The sequence below is a fragment of the Sciurus carolinensis genome, chromosome 1 (assembly GCF_902686445.1).
Source record: "Sciurus carolinensis chromosome 1, mSciCar1.2, whole genome shotgun sequence".
In the NCBI taxonomy this organism is placed as follows: Eukaryota; Metazoa; Chordata; class Mammalia; order Rodentia; family Sciuridae; genus Sciurus; species Sciurus carolinensis.
This window is the reverse complement of record NC_062213.1, coordinates 43589845-43607611: the sequence shown is the minus strand read 5'-3', so window position 1 is coordinate 43607611 and position 17767 is coordinate 43589845. Positions and strand designations below refer to the sequence as shown.

At 34.0% G+C, this 17767-nt stretch overlaps 1 protein-coding gene across 1 annotated transcript in view; it reads right to left on the bottom strand.

The window, feature by feature from the left end:
* Virma (vir like m6A methyltransferase associated) overlaps positions 1-17767 on the bottom strand; it is a 57429-nt gene that overhangs the window by 21115 nt on the left and 18547 nt on the right. Inside the window, 9 exon segments of the mRNA XM_047563252.1 lie at positions 1925-2007; positions 4024-4044; positions 4047-4177; positions 5452-5545; positions 5548-5936; positions 11562-12363; positions 12366-12701; positions 14446-14718; positions 15656-15778. Coding sequence (XP_047419208.1) covers positions 1925-2007; positions 4024-4044; positions 4047-4177; positions 5452-5545; positions 5548-5936; positions 11562-12363; positions 12366-12701; positions 14446-14718; positions 15656-15778 — 2252 coding nt within the window.

Here is a 17767-nt window from a genome sequence, read left to right as displayed (position 1 = left end):
TTCTGGGTTATATAGAATAGATTTTTCTTTTAAATGCAGATACCAAGTCAAGAGCCTTCTTAGAGGAAAAAGAAATATAGTTTAGGTCCTTAGCACCTGCCGTCTCTTATCAACAAAGTTAGACCTGTTTTTATAACTTTAATAGACTAGCCTTAAACATGGTTTTAAAATGTGAAAAAAATTCAAAATTTTCCTACTCTAACTGCTAAGTTTCAGAATATAAACAAGTTTTAAAAATCCTTTCTCATGTTTCCTACTTTAGATAATGTTTTCCTTTAATTTTTTTCTTACAGCTCTACAAAAATACATAGGGCAACAGGGAATAACACCATGAAGTAAGTCTTGGATCCACAGTTTTTTTTGTTTGTGTTGTTTTTTTGTTTTTGATACTAGGGATTGAACCCAGCAGCACTTAATCACTGAGCCACATCCCCAGCCCTTTTTTATTTTTCATTTTGAGATAGGGTCTCCCAAAGTTGCTCAGGGCCTTGTTAAATTGCTGAGGCTGGCTCTGAACTTGTGATCCTCCTGTCTCAGTCTCCAGAGTTGCTGGAATTACAGGTGTGCACCACCACACCCAGTTTGGTTCTACTGTTTTCAGAACTTCTGAGGAGAACGGCAATTAAGAGGATAAGAATACATAAAAATCAAAACTTTCAATTAGCATGTAATTCGAATTTCTAAAATATATTTCTTACTAAATACTTTTACTAAAGTCATTTGATATTTATTTCACTCTGCCATGCCCGAATACCCTGAATGCATGACAATCTGAATTTACAGGACATTAATTGTACTTCTGCTAAATAAAAGACAATACTATTAAAGGCTGCATATGTCTGAAGCAAAGAGCTAAGAACACAAAAAGACCATGATGGCACCATAGGACTTAAAAAATATTCTTAGGAGAGAATGAAAAGAACAGAGATATTAGTGAAGAAAAATCTGGAACAGACAAACCCAAACAATACTGTGTTGTTAGTTCAGAATGGAAACAAACTGGATGATCTATATAATATCTATTAATTGCTATTATCCTAAGTCATTCTAAAAACAGTAGACCCAGATCGGGTGTGTGTATGTGTATCAATATATCTATCTCACGTATATACATTTTCACACATACACATATATCTTGTGTATATCTATATATATCTTTAATAATACACTGCAATTCCAAGACCAAAATGGTTTACATATACTTTTCTCTCTCAAACACACACACGCACAGCTCACCTGCTAAATGAAAAAAGAGATAATTCAAAGTCCATATTGCCCTTCAGTTTAAAATTTTTATGTATCTATGAATGCCTTTATTCTTCCTTCCTATGCTACACATTGACCAACTAAGGAGCCAAGAAAAAGAAAAAAAATCCAAGACTATGAATGCCATGATTATAGTTTTGAATTATTTTAATTACATGATTATTTTTAATTGTACTACAGTGAATTTTATAGATTTTATGGATTTCATCTTTTATGAATTATTTCAACTATAGACATGACTATCTCAAATTAACAACAGAATTAGTCCCCACTGTGCTGAAACTGGTCTATCAATTTTCACCTAAGTATTTTGAATGAAATTCTTTTTCAGTAATTAAAAGTTTAACTGAAATAGTTATATGCTATATTACCGTAGCATTTAACTTTACAAACTTTAGTAAATATCATCAAAATGTCAGGAGATATCTCCCAATTCAAATGAAAAATCAGGACAAAACCTGGTAGCAGAAAGCAATACAGTACACAGGGTTATGTGCATGTGTATTCATGTACACACACAATTATCTACATCCATACACCAATTTACCTACACAGTCTAATAAATCAATCAAGGACACAATATCTGTATTATCTATAAAAGTGATTTAATGCTCTATCACAAAGTTCCATAAAATTAAAACACTTAAGTTTTACTTACCTGTTTAACATATTCAATTAGGTTTGGGATGCAGTTAATTTCAAATCTAAGGTTTTTCAGAGGTTCAAGCCACTTGCCAAGTTCTTGAAAACAAAACAAAACAAAAATCTATGATTTTTAAAAATAAAAGACAATTTTATAACAAAGGAAGTAAGGTATTTTCCCCAAAGAAAAACATTATCAGAATTGTATTGATTTTAATATCTAAATTGCATACAGGGATGAACTCGTGTCTTGTTCTTTAAACAAGTTTTAAAATGAAATGGAAATATAGACCTATTATATTGGTTCAAAAATAAGTAGTTGACTATCTGGTTTCTGAAAACTGAAATATAAATGCTTAAACATTTAATTAGTCTACCTAATTAAAATGAATGTTTTGCAATAATCAATTTATAACACTAAAAAAGATTTATAAACTGCTTCTAAACTAATATAATACAGGTATATTTACCTAACTTAGTTGCTGCCAAAAAAGTACAAACAAAATGTATTAATTTCCCATAGGATCAACCCCATAAGATACTGAGTGCCTCCTCCCTCAACACAGAATTTAAATGTTGTCAATTTCTTAATTTGCCTTTATAAAATTAATCACTAGCACCCCAAAATAATGGCAACAAACTCTAATTATCAAACACAAGTGAAATATGCCATTTATAGCAACCAAACTAAAATTCTCCAAGAAGTTTTATTGTATAAACCTTTCTCTAAAAACATTTTTAGAAAAGCATTCTAATGTAAAAAGTGATATACCAGTTTCAAACTGATTACAGGCATGACTAAAGAAAAAAGAAAATAGTAGTCACATGTCTCTTTGGTTCTGCACTCCATCAGCTGTGCACCTCAATAATTTGCCAATGCATTTTAAAATTAAGTTTTATACAGACTATATAGCTCAAATAAAAGATATAAAGAACAAAATACTAAAAAGACATATCCATGTACCTATCACCAAGAAAATAACATCATTAAAGGTACTGTGTGCCCCTCTTTTAAAAGAGCATACTTTAGAAAAAAAAAATTATTTCCACTATGGGAAGCTCCAAGTTTTACTGGAGATATCTCACATAAGATTTAGGATTAAAAATAAAAGAAGAGCCAGGCATGGTGGCACATGACTATAATCCCAGTGGTGGGGGAGGCTGAGGCAAGGAGGATCATCACAAATTCAAAGCCAGTCTCAGCAAAAAAGCGAGGGGTTAAGGTCTCTAAATAAAACATAAAATAGGGCTGGGGATGTGGTTCAGTGACCCAGTGCACCTGAGTTCAGTCCCCGAAACTGCCCCTGAAGATAGATAGATAGATAGATAGAGAGATAATAGATAGACAGATAAATAAAAGAGGCCACATGTCATTTTATAGCATTTTTACAATATTTACTCAATGTTATCAAAATTTCTACTTGATAATGTCTAGAAAACCAAGAAACAATAAAATAATTTAAAAATTGTGATTAGCTAACTTAAGCTTTTTAAGACTGCCCATATAAGTTTGTAAAATCTTCACTCAATATTGAATGAAGTACACTTTAAAAAAAATTGGTACATTTTTTTAAAAAAGTTCATATTTATTATTCTTCATTTTTGAGGATAACACAAATGTTAATCCACAAGTAGACTTCCAAGTTATATTTAGAATAGTGCTATACTTAGAAATAAATATATGTAACAAAATACATGCACAGGCAAAGCTATACCAAAAACAAAACTTTTGAGTTCTTCTTTAACTTAACTTTTTTTGTGTGTATGTTACTGGAGATCCAACCAAGAGTCTTGCATGTGCTAGGCAAGTACTCTATCACTAATGCCACATCCACAGCCCTTAAGCTATCTTTTCTGTTTTGATTAGAAACTTTAATCAACTACCAACATTAATGACTTTTCAGGCATTTTCAAACCTGTTCATTTATATATAAAAACAAATCGAACCTTTTGTTTTATAGTATTATAAACTATTTTTACAAAAGGTCATTTCGAGAAGTTAAAAACAGATTACTATATGTATTATCAAAACATGACAAAGCATTAATTTATAGATATTCCAAGGCTTTTCCCTTCACGTATTATAAATGCTTAAAATAACTTCAGGTACCATACCTTGCAATTTAGCATTATTTCATCTGCTTTACAAAGCTTCAAGAGAGATGCTGCATGTTGTTCTAGCATCTGAACATCACTGGAAGACTGAACCACCACCAAAATAAGTATGCATGCATAATTATAAGCTACTGACTTCTTAGACTTGGAATCGCTGAAACAAAATAAGGTTTTTAAGTATGGGATTTAAAAAAACAGTATTTTAGGAATAATTTTTAAACATTATTTTCTATTCGGATTTAAAGACACTAAGGAAATTTACAATGAAACATGACTAACTTCTTGAAGATAAGAAATCAGATTTTACAGTTCATATCCAGTTTACCTGAAAACACTACTTAACAATGCAGTCATCCCTCAGGATCCATGGAGATTTAAATCCCTATGTAAAATGGCTTAGTATTTGTATATATCTACACACATCCTCCCATATACTTTAAATCATTTCTAGATTACTTATAATAATACCTAATACAAAGTAAATGTCATGTAAATAGTTATTACACTATATTGCTTAAGAATGACAAGAAAATAAAGTCCATGCATGTTCAGTACAGACACAATTTTTTTTTCTGAATATTTCAATTCATGGTTGGTCGAATCCTCAGAAATAGAACACACAGATAAGGAGGGCCGACTGTATATAAAAATAAAAGCAAACTACAAAGGAAAGGAAAGTTCTCCTAAGACATGAAGACAGAAGAATAATGAAATATTAACAAGAATATTTCATAACAATTAAATATTAGGACTATACTTCACTGGTCTCCTTTAAAATCTTTGTTCAATTGAATAAATAGGAACAAATGTGATTACCTGACATTATCACTCAGTCTTCCATTACAGAACCAATAAGATATAGCTAGGCATAGAAGCCATTGTGGTTTGCCTTTCACAGGCTCCAAAGATTTGTCACTCAAGAAGTAATCAAGTCCACATTGTGAAGGCAGTTACTGAGATGCTACCGCATTGGAAGAGGGCATGTCTCTTCTCATGCACTACAAACCCTCTGCCCTACTGAGCAGGCTTTTTAAAACCATTCATTCTCAATTCCCCCCACCTAGTCAAGCAATTCTGAAACCAGAGCGCTACAAATGCTTTAGAAGGCAAGCGTAAAAGACAAGAAGAGTGTGCACTGCTTTTAAATATGTATCCCTGGGTCTTCGGATTCCCTTTTACACATATCAATAGGGTTACTACAATTACAGTCTTTGTCAAGACCATAGAGCAAATGAAAGATGTTATCAGAAGATCCATTGCTTTGGAGCCACATATTATATTTTAGAGATTTCTGTCATTCTAATTCTTAATTAATGAGGTATGTATTATATAAAAAAATAGTTTTTGCATTCAAAGAAAACCTTTTTTTTAAAGAAACTAGCCCATTAATGATCTAAGTGAAAATTTAAGGAGTAAGTAGAAAATTACCCCAAAGCTTCTTTGGAATAGTACTCCATTAGAGTAATGAGACTTTGTAGATTTTTCTCAAGACTGAAAACATGGCCAACAGCTGATCTTCCACAGGATTAAAAGTAATCAAATAAAGATTGTGAAGGGTTCCCAAAAGATCTGAATGGTCAGTTTCTTCACTGGCGGTACAACGTTGAAAATGGCTGAAGAGTTCTGTAATACACTGCAACGTCTGAGTTGAGTCCTGTAGCCACAAGGCAAATGCATCATCACCATCAGACTGGAGACCTTCCTCTTCATCTTGATCATAAAGGTGACACAGAGCTCGGATTAACAAATTTGTTGCTTCATATTCCGACATAAAAAAAAGAAGGCCCTTTTGTGATTGTGCAAGAAACTTTAAAACATCTTTTGTGGCTTGTAGTACACCAGGGTGGGCACTTGTTACTGGAATTGACAGAAGCAAGGTAACCAACTCCAAGAAGTGATGACTGTGAAGATACCTGTAGAAAAGTTAATGGATATACTGTCAAATAAGTGCAAAACACTCTCATTTATTCAACATTCACTAGACAAGATGAGAGTGAAAAATTTTAATGGCCTTAATTCCTTATCCTCAGAAATATTATGCTTTAACTAAAAACCACAAAAATAATAACAATAATGTGATTATCAAGTCTTCTCTCCACTGGGCCAAATAAAAGTGAAAGTTCTCAGAGGCTTCCTCCTAGCAAACACTCAGTACATGCTCAATAAATAACTGTTGAAGAGTTTTTCTCTCTCCAGTGTTAACCTTCACTCTAAATTCTAGACCTTCTTTTCTGAACCACTTATCAAATGCTCCTTTTTCACCACTCTATCTGAGGCATATCAATATATGTGAACTAGTGTAGCCAGGAAAAAGATACTACATATAATCTGAAGCATATAATAGATGCAGATTTACCAGAGATCTAAGTATCTCTAGGGGGAAAAAACTTTTCAAATTAACACTTTTAGCATTTGAATAGTTAATACTACCTCATATATCACTCTTATCAGATATAAGTATCCTTTAGTATACATAATTTTAGGGGGAAAGTGAAACTTAACCAACACTCCAAAACAGACAAATGTCACAGACAATTTATTTGAGCATCAGGTTCCTTATCTATGCATTTCTTTCCTTACTTACAGGGCCTACCAGGCTTAAACTCTTCTAAAATCAACTTTTTCAAAATAAAACTTAAAGATTAAAAAAACAAAAATTTAAGACTTTTTTTTCAAACATTCAAAAATGGGGGGAATCTAACAAAACATCTCTTAGCTACAAAAGAAGACTTGCTTAATATAAGTTTGTAATTTGAGTTAGGAAAAATTCCTAATTTTTTCAGTGCTAAAAAGAATAAAAATTATTTGAAAGTCTGACTCCACATTTTTAGTCATTGCAAATGGTAAAACAGCTTCTGTGAACAATTGTAACAAGTAGATTAAAGACCAGAATTTGGTGGGTTAGGGTATAGCTCAGTGGTAGAGCATTTTTCTAGCATGTATGAGGCCCTGGATTCAATCCCCTATACTGCAAAAAGGAAAAAAAGGTCAGAATTATTTTTATTAAAAACTAAAATGGATTTTTCAATTCTGTTATTGTTCAGGATTCTTTATTATATTTTTATCATGATATTCATGACAATACATATCATGATCAATAATTTGTTAAAATCATGACTAGTGATAATAAACATCACCCAGTTGACTGATTACCATGAACCCAAACAGAACTCTGAAGATGACAAAACTCCAGAATTATTCTAAGTGCATATCTTTTGCTACCTTAAGGACCATTCAGAAAATAGTTAACACAGCGGGACTCAGAAAGGGCTTTATCCTTAGAAAGCCCTGCTTGTGAGGATGGCCCTGTCTAGCATATGGAAACTAGAATTCTGGATGGGTCCTATGCCATCAACTGTTAAAACCGCTTACTGTGCCAATGCCATTTATGCAACAATATGATTTAAGTTGAACACCTGTTTTCCTTCTAGAGGTCTAGAACTCTGGCACAAGGTAGCTACCATGAGTGTCTGCATAGCTGTCTCACAACAAAAAGCCTGGGTGTCCATTAGCTTGATATAATCATTCTACACTGTGTACATATATCTAAACACCGTATTATACCTCATAAACATATACAACATACACAATGATTTGTCAATTAAAAATTAAATTTCTGTAAAAGCCTGGACAACATTTCACATTGTTGCCACACCTGTTGTTGAGGGAGTGAAGCAGGTCCTTTGTGACTCCAGAGAGGAAGGAATTTTGGAAGTTTATGATTGGTTTCTACAGTCTTTGGCCCAGGTACCTTATTCCTATACAGATTGTGTTTGGGATCCTTTGCTGAATACATCTACACACTAAGTTCTATGAGTCCTCCTAGACAATCCTGGGGCTGATCTTGGGGACATTAAAAAGGTGTCTGCTTCTGAAGGTTGTTAAAGCCTTGTTATCACTTTAAATTAATCCCTCCAAAATGCAATTATTCACTTTTAAAAATTCAGTCTTGGGCTGGGGAGATAGCTCAGCTGGTAGAGGCCCTGATCAGTTCGATCCCCAGTACCGCAAAAAAAAAAACAAAAAAACTCCAGTCTTCCTCCTAATTTGCCAGTTTCTGTCAAGGAAAGCACAGTTCCTTAACTAGAGGTTAACTGAGGTCTCCATAACTAAAGATCTGAAAACTGTAGGTCCTTTCCATTTCCTCTTACCTACAAGGTCCCAATGCTATGTCCTAGTCATTGTTCTTTCACAAACTTTTTTTTTTAATTTTTTTTTGGTTGTAGATGGACACAATACATTTATTTATATATATGTATGCATATACAAATAAATACACACACACACATATAGATATATACACATACTTTTTTTAATGTAGTGCTGAGGACTGAACTTAGCACCCCACATGTGCTAGGCAAGTGTTCTACCACTGAGTTACAACCCCTGCCCCACAAACTTTTTTCATATGTATATACTTTTAGTTGTACAAGGACACAATACCTTTATTTTATTGATTTATTTTTACGTGGTACTGAGGATTGAACCCAGTGCCTCACACGGGCTAGACAATTACTCTACCACTGAGCTACAATCCCAGTCCCACAAACTCTAGATAATAAGCATATTTGTCCTTTCACTCCTGGTAAGTGCCACAATATTAGGCTGAGTTCTTAATACCTAATATTTAGAATCTTCAGACTAGCTTACTTACCTAATAACTCCAAATTCTCTTTCATTCCAATATGTATGGTGACATAAAAATTTAGAACACTACTTTAATCACATCTGCTACTCCAAAATATTCAAGATCTTCCCATTTCTAAAAGTACAATCGAAATTCCTTAGCACAGCATCCAAAGCCCTTTGTTTTCTCCAGTTTGATATGAAAGCATACTTCCTCCAGGTATGGGGAAAATAACATTTAATAAACAGTTAATTACTAGTTTCTCTTTAGTAACTGAAAGCATCACCTATTTCTTTATATTCCCTACTCAGTCATCCTCACTGCATGACTTCATATCCTATTTTATTAAAACTGAAGTTATCAGTAAGAAGTGCCTCAACTCCCTTATTATCTCAAACACTACAAATGTATCTATATTTGCACTCTCATAAGGTTTCCTTTCTCCTCTCAAACTCCCATATCTGTACTCTTGACTTCATCTACCAAAACTTGCACCAGCAATTATTACTATCTCCTACACCTGTATAATAAATTATATCTCCCTCTTCCTTGACTTTAAATGTCACTCTTCTCAGTCTACAAATATGTTCTTCCTGGGCAGTTACTTCACAGAAGAAGATATACAGGTGATCAACAAATATATGAAAAAGTGCTCATCATCCCTAGTAATTAGAGAAATGCGAATTAAAACCACCCTAAGATTTCATCTAACTGTAATTAGAATGGCTATTATCAAGAACACAAGCAATAATGTGTTGACGCAGATGTGGGGAAAAAGGCACACTCATACATTGCTGGTGGAGTTGCAAATTGTTGCAGCCACTCTGGAAAGCAATATGGAGATTCCTCAGAAAACCTGGAATGAACCCACCATTTGACCCAGCTATCCCACTCCTCGGTTTATACCCAAGGTACTTAAAATCAGCATACTACAGTGATGCAGCCACATCAATGTTCATAGCTGCTCAATTCACAATAGCCAGATTGTGGAACCAACCTAGATGCCCTTCAACTGATGAATGGATAAAGAAACTGTGGTACATATACACAATAGAATATTACTCGGGCATAAAGAAGAATAAAATCATAGTATTTGCTGATAAATGGATGGAGTTGGAGAATATCAAGCTAAGTGAAATAAACCAAGCCCAAAGAACCAAAGGTTGAATGTTTTCTCTGTTAAGTGGATGATGACACATAATGGGGAAGGGGTAGCGAGGGGCAGTAAGAGAAGAATGGAGGAACTTTGGATGGTGTAGAGGAAGATGGGTGGGATGGGGTGGGGGAAGGAAAGATGGTAGACTGAGACAGACAGTATTACCCTATGTATATGTATGATTACATGAATAGTGTGAGTGAATCTACATTGAGTACAACCATAGAAATAAAATGTTGTACCCCATTTGTGTACAATGAATCAAAATGCAGTCTGTAGAAGTAAAAATTAAAAAAAATAAAAATAAAAAGGGCTGAGGATGCGGCTCAGCTGTTAAGCTTCTGGGGTTCAATCCCTGGTACCAAACAAAAAAAGATACTCTTCTAAAAGGATATTTAAAAATACATAAATGTTTCCAAACTCCTATAAACTACAAATCTTCCTTTTTGACCCCAGAATCTCTTTCTGGCTGCTGTTTTATTTCTTAACTTTCCCTTTTAGTCAAGGATCTCAAAACAGTAAACCTAGACTGCTTTCATATCCTCATTTCCCAGTGACTCTTCACACTTCCTCTCCCATTACTACATTAAGCCGCTTTTGCCTAAGTTCCAATTGCAATCTACACTGTAAAATTCATCACATGACTTTTTATCTTATTTTCTGAAACTCTCCATTGAATCTGACACAACATACTCTTGACTGTTTCCCAAATACTACCTCTTCCTTGGTTTTCATAACAACATTCTTTCCTAGTTCTCATTTTTTCTTTTTTTATATATACATATTTATAGATGTTAATAGACCTTTATTTCATTCATTTATTTTTATGTGGTGTTGAGAATCGTCAAACCCAGTGCCTCATACATGCTAGCCAAGCGCTCTACCACTGAGCCACAACCCCAGCTCATTTTATCTTTTTATTTCTTCTACATATTCCACCCAAACTCCTACTCTATTACTGTTCCCCAAGGTTATATCACCGACCTTCTCCCACTATTCAGTCTGTGGGCTGACAATACCCAGTCTTAATATTCACTTTATGCCTCTCTACCTTTCTTTCTCAGAGTTTTCTCTAAAGCCAGTAAGTTTAAAAATAACTCCTTTCGTGGCTTTTCTCTTCTCCTTTATTTTACTCTTCTCATACATTTGTTTCCTAGGATAACCTCTCAAAGAAATTACTTGCATCCAAGACTTTGACACAAGTTATGCTTTGAGAGGACTCAAGCTAAGACAAGGTCTGATAGCTTCAGCTAAACCCAGGAATGGATAGGTGCAGATTTCAGAGTGTATAGGGATCCCATATCCTGGTAGTGCACTTTGCCCCAAATCAAGAAAAACAAATCCCAGAAATAATAAAGTATAACAAAAATGCCATTTTTTATGTTGGTTAGCAAATTATTTATAGGCAAAATACCAAAAAAGTAAGCCTCAAAAATTAAAGCAAAATAAAAATCCTCTTATTTACAATGGTGAAATTGTATTAACTAAAGATAAAAGCAACTCAGCAGTTCCTCATTTATTTCTCGGCACAGACATGCTTATACACACATTACTGTTAATTATTTACTATCTTTCACTTATGTTCCTAAGTCTGCTTTAAGTACTAACACAATATAGGCTCACTCAACATATTTCAGTTTCACTACTGAATATCTATTTTGATTTACATACCTACAAAAAAATTTTAAAAATCGCCACATATAATTTCCTATAATGATGTATGAAATGTATTTCCCCAAAACAATTATGTCTCACCTAAAGAGAACAGGGTATGGATCATCTCTCTCTGGAGGTCCAGTAATCCGTGCCATGGTTGGGAAAGACTTAACAGGAGGTTGGATCATTGTATGAGGTGCAGTTTCCATTAGATGAAAAACTTCTTCTAGGAGGTTAATTAGCTTTTCTATTTCCCCTTCACTTATATTTGAGGATTCCAAAAGATCCATGTCCATAGAAGTTTCTACTTCATTTTCATATTCTGGGTTTGTTCTCTCAAGTCCAGCATCTGCGTCATGATCAGTTTCACTGTGGTTAGGAACAGATGAAGTCTTCTCTGCTAAATGGTCACCAAGTCTCTTAATCTCTGACAAGATTTCATAGAAATGGCATTTTTGAAGAATAGCTGAACCAGCAGTGACAACCCGCACAGTCTGATCTAAAAGTATGAGCTCTAGAAGTTTTTGATAGCCACTTTTTTCATTCTGCCTACCTCTTAAAAAAACTTCCATTCCTTCTGTCATACTGATGACACTGTCCAAAGCTTTAAAAGCATTTAACTTAAGGGAAGATGAGACATGATCAGCAAAGAGGAGCTCAAATAATACATTGATCACTCCAGCTTGTAGCAGTCCCGTGACTCCTTGAGCCCCACATTCAGCCAGTGAGGACACTAATTTAGTCCCAGCTTTGAGCTGCCGGACATTTAAGGCAATGGGTTGGCGAAAGGCTACTTGTAAATTTAAAGCTTGCATTGTCCAGTCTACCAACTGGCCAAGGGAGTCCTGTTTTGTGTTTTTCAATTGCAAATAGCTTAATCCCTTTATTATTAAACTTGGAATTCTTCTAAAGCTGTTACCCATTTTGCACCTCTATCTTCCCGATACAAATCTAACAGTTCAGTTAACTTCACTGAGGCTTCTATTGCCCCAGAGTTTTCTTTATCTGGGCCTTGATCCTTCATTCTACTGATTTCAATTTCAAAAGTAGTCTTGTATGGACAGCTGAAGTATAAGAGTGGTACCAGTTCCCTGTCATATGGATCATATGTCATAGGAGGAACAGAAGCTAAGTCTTCAGCAGTGTACTCAACATCAAAGTTTGGATACTTAAATGTTTCACGTTCCAAGTCAGCAATTCCATCTTCATCACTGGAAATTTGTTCATAACCATCATCACCTGAAAATCAGTTTACATAACATTTAAGTATTACATCTTTGTTGTTTAATGCATAAATTGTGGTGGATCAAAAAAGGTTTATTTTATAGTATAGAAAACAATAAGATTTCATAATTTCCTGAACAAAATCAACTTCTGCACCCACAACTGCCAACATTTCATAATTTCTAGTAGGATAATTATGGGTACAGAAAATTCTGCTATTATATATATTCAGCTTTAAAACAAACTCTGTAACAGATATCTTTGCCTCATGGAAATAAAATTAGACATGCCTCTCAGTAACAAAAATATCTCTTTCAGGAGAGAAAAAATTAAGCTTGCCCTCTTGAGAGAGTATTTTAAGATGAAAAAAATAGTGTGAAAACATTATTAAAGATAAGTAAAAATTAATATTTAATACCAAAATAATAAGGTTAAATTGAACAATTTCAGAAAAATATTATAGTTTTTTTATATTTCATATTCCTAAATTTTTACTTTTCTATATCTGGCTGTCACACAGTTTGCTAGATCTATGTCATATTATTATGGAAAATTTATTCATTTAAAAAGTTCAGATTTGCCAAAATAAAGCTTTCTTATCATGGCATGTTCAGCTTTTTTTTCTAAGTCAAATAAAATAAAACTAAAACCAAAACTTGTTAGTTTTAATTTCTAACACTACTATTGCCTGGCTATGGTAAATGGAGATGAGCAATAATGGCTAAAGAAAGAAAACATATCCAGAGAATTCCTCCAGTCCACTTTGACATTCCTTTGCTTAACCTTAGCAATACCTGCTATCTGAAAAGATAAAGGCCAGTTAGGGGTCTTGCTCTGAGATAAGCCAAATATCTTATATTAAAAATTAACCAGCCTCATTCTTTTACATTCTCTGCCAAATTGCCCAGATTAAGAAAAGTGCCTGGATGAAATCTACTTGCCAGCCATATACAGTAAATCTAAAAATATTATTTGATAATCTGGGAATAGGGGAAACTAACAGAAGCATCACTCAATAATCAAATTACCTGTGTATTGTGTAAAAAGCTCTGTGATTCTGAAATGACCCTCACCCTCATTATTGTAGAAAAAAGTCAAGCAGATTTTCTGTCATTTTGCACAAATGCATTAACATTACATGTAATTTACAGGACAAATTCAGAGTCAATTAACTCAAATATCTCTCACTTTTTGCTTCCAAAGGAAAAATAAACCTAATTAAAGGACTGAATCATTCTGCCATATGTCCTTGTATAATTAAGACTTTCCATCCCTAAATTTCTAAAAATAATGTAGTGTTTTGCTAAAAGGTCTGTATGCCAAAAATCTTTAGGAATTCCTTCCAGGTTACAACATTACTCCTTACTCTGAAAATTGCTGTCAAATCCTAACCATCACGTATTTATTACTTGACCCTGTTTCCCTGGCCAGAGCTGATGGCATCAAGGAGCAACTCATAGCAAGTCAAACAGAATCTCTCTCCTAGGAAACTGGAAATGTGACTGACAGTTACACAGTTTAAGCTGGTTAAACAGAGATTAAAGCTGTGAGGAAAATAAACAAGAGTTAATTGACAGAGAATAAAGTAGACACATAAAAATGATGAAAATCTCATTTGTAGTCCTGTCTTGGGGCCTGGCTTCCTAACATCTGGGTTTCCTAAAACCCATATATCTTTGTCACAAATCCTCTGGGCATCGCTTAAAAAAACATCTAGTTTCTAGTACATAAAACCAAAGTCCTATATAATATAACCCACCTTCGCCTTCTTCATCCTCTTCACCTTCTTCCTCTTCATCCTCTTCTTCCTCCTCAGGAATACTATCTACTGTATGTCGATCATCTTCATCCTCATCCTCTTCTTCCTCTACATCCACATCATCTTCATCATCTTCTCCTTCTTCTTGTTGTTCCTCTTCTACTTCTCCTTCATCAGAATATTGACCTTCCTGAGGAACAGAATTTCGATCAGGAGAAATGGGCTCAAAGTAATCTTCTCTATGGGGAGCATCCTCTTCCTTGTCACCAGACACTGAAAAAAATTTAGATTTAAGGCACAGATTAATAGTTTAAATTACATGAAGCAGCAGAACTAGATACCACAACTACTCAATGGCATTTTGGATGATTTAGTTCATAAATACTCTTTTTAAAAAGTGGCAGAATTACTTGCTTTTAAAAGATATTAAGAGGACTGGGATTGTAGCTCAGTGGTAGAGCATTTGCCTTGCACGCATGAAGCAACGGGTCCAATCCTCAGCATTACGTATATAAAAATAAAATCAAGGTACTGTGTCCATCTACAACTAAAAACAAAAACAAAAACAAAACAAAAAAAAAAAGATACTAAGAGAATACATTGTATCAGGCACAGTGGCACATGCCTATAATCCCAGCAACTCAGGAGGCCAAGACAGGAGGATCATAAATTCAAGGCCAGCCTCAGTCATTTAATGAGGTCCTTAGCAACTCCGACCCTGTCTCGAAATAAAAAATAAAAAGGGCTCCAGATGTGACTCAGTGGTTAAGCACCCTTGTGTTCAATACTCAGTATCAAAGAAAAAAGAAAAAGAAAAAAAAAAAGAGTACAAAGTGAGAATTAATAAAGTATACTATTACATTTATATGCTATTTTTCTTTTTAGCCTTTAGGTAACTTTATAGATTTTTATCTCTTCTAATACACACTATTTCTTTTTAACTAGTACTTGTCTATACATACCATTACAGCACATTAATGCTTTATTTTCAAAGCAATATTGGTTCAGCTTCAAGTGAATTAATTTCTTTTTTTTTTTTTTAACAAGTTCACTTGCCAAAAGAAAAACACAAGGAAACACTGGACAGGATGAGAGAAAGGAAGGCAGTTATCAAGTTCTGATTACCAGCATCTAATTCTTTCCTTTAATTATAAAGCACTAATTAACTCTAAGCGGGGAGGGGAGGTCCTAGTGCTGATTTTACTTATACCTGGCAAAGGCATAGGATCATCTTCATCATCATCAGGTGGAGGAGGTCCTGGAGGAGTTCTTGGTCCCCTTGGCTGTGGTCTTGGAGGGCTTCCATTAAACTGATCTTCTTTCTCACCATCAGCTAAGGTTTTATTGGATAGAGAAAGAAACCTTCAAATTATGAAAGTGAAATAAATGCATGAAAAATATTTTTCATCATTTGAATTTTTCATCTCCATAATTTTTTAATAATAACTTTTCCTTCATGGAATCTTAACAAAATTTTTGCTAATTAATTGGTAATATTAGAATTCCCAACTTCCCACATACTAAAATATAATATATATGCTCTTGGGCATGAATAACTACAGTTATAACTATTATTTTCATGCAGGAAAATGTATACAGACATTTAACTTCATTTGTAAAAGCTGAAAATTAGAACCTACTCTCAAATGTCCTTCAATGGTGAAGAGTTAAATAAACTGTGGTATGGACTAGGATATAGATCAGTAATAGAGCATGTGCTTAGGGCAAAACCTGGGTTCAATCCCCAGCACCCTTAAAAAAAAAAAAAAAAAAAAAAAAAAAAAAAAAAAAAAGCAAAAATTAAAATAAAAACAAATAATAAAAAAATAAAGAAAAAGGGAGAGAAAAAAACTGCTATGTAGTATTAATCAGTTGAAAAAAATGGGACAAACTATCAGTAAGTGTAACAAAGGGCACAATTCTTAAGGAAATTATGTTGAATAAAGAGTTAATCTTGGGGTTCAGGATATAGCTCAGTGGTAGAGCACCTGCTCAGCATAAGTCAAGCCAAAATTCAACCCCCAGTACTACAAAAATAGTTCAACTCAAAAAGATACTGCATGATCCCATTTAAGGAACATTTGTGACTATAATTATAGATAGGATAAACAGATTAGTTGTTGCCAAAGTTTAGAGACAGGGGGATGGGTTCAGTCATTAAAGAGGTAACACAAGGACATCTTGTGATGGTGGTACAGGAGTATCTTGATTCTGGAGGTGATCATTCAAGGCTGTCTGCAGACATAAAATTGCACAGAGCTGGGGACACACACACATAAAATGAGTTCATGTCTAAATGGTAAAATCTGAACAAGCTCTACAGGTTGTACCAATGCCAATTTTCTAGTTTTGATAGTATACTACAATTATAAAGGTACTAATATTAGGTGGGGGTAAAGAATACACAGGAGTTCCCTGTACATTTCTTTGCAACCTCCTATGGGAGAAAAAAGTTCTGGTGTTCTAGTGTATAGTAGGGTGACTACAGATGATGATAATATACTATATATTTTGAGTCTTCTCATCAGAAAGAAATGATAATCATATGATAATGTTTGAACATTGAACATTATATAACAAATACATGTACCAAAATATCACAAAGTGTCTCATAAATATGTACAATTTGTACATGTCAATTAAAAAATAAAAATTAAAAATTTTTCCAGGTACAACAGTGCACACCTGAAATCCCAGCAACTTGGGAGGCTGAGGCAGAATAAGCACAAACTCAAGGCTAGCCTCAACTCAGCAAGGCCCTCAGCAACTTAGATCCTGTCTCAAAATAAAAAAATAAAATGAACTGGGGATGTAGCTCGGGGGCAAAGCACCTCCGGATTCAATTCACAGTACCAAACAAAATTAAAAATAAAATAAATTTTAAAATAAAATATATGAGCTTACATGTTAATTTTTTAAAAGTCAATAAACTGAATAAAATTTTAGAGTTGCCACTATATATGTAAGACACTGTGATAAAACTTTTAAAGACATAATTATAATTAAAACATATTCTCTGTCCAGAAGGAGTTCACAATCTGGCACAAAAGACAAGCACAGAAGAATGAAAGATTAGAAGAACAAGCAGTGGGGAGGAACAGAAGGAAAAGGGGGGACTAATGAACTGAAATCGATTTCCATGTATGTATGAGTTTGTTGGGATAAACTTAACTACTATATATAACCATAAAGTTCCAATTAAAAAAAGAAAAAGTAAAAGATTAACTGCATAGCAGGTAAGATATGAGATAAAAGTACAGTGTGTGACCACCATCAGAGAAAAAGGTCTCACCCCACACTGTCTTATCAGCATAAAGAGAAA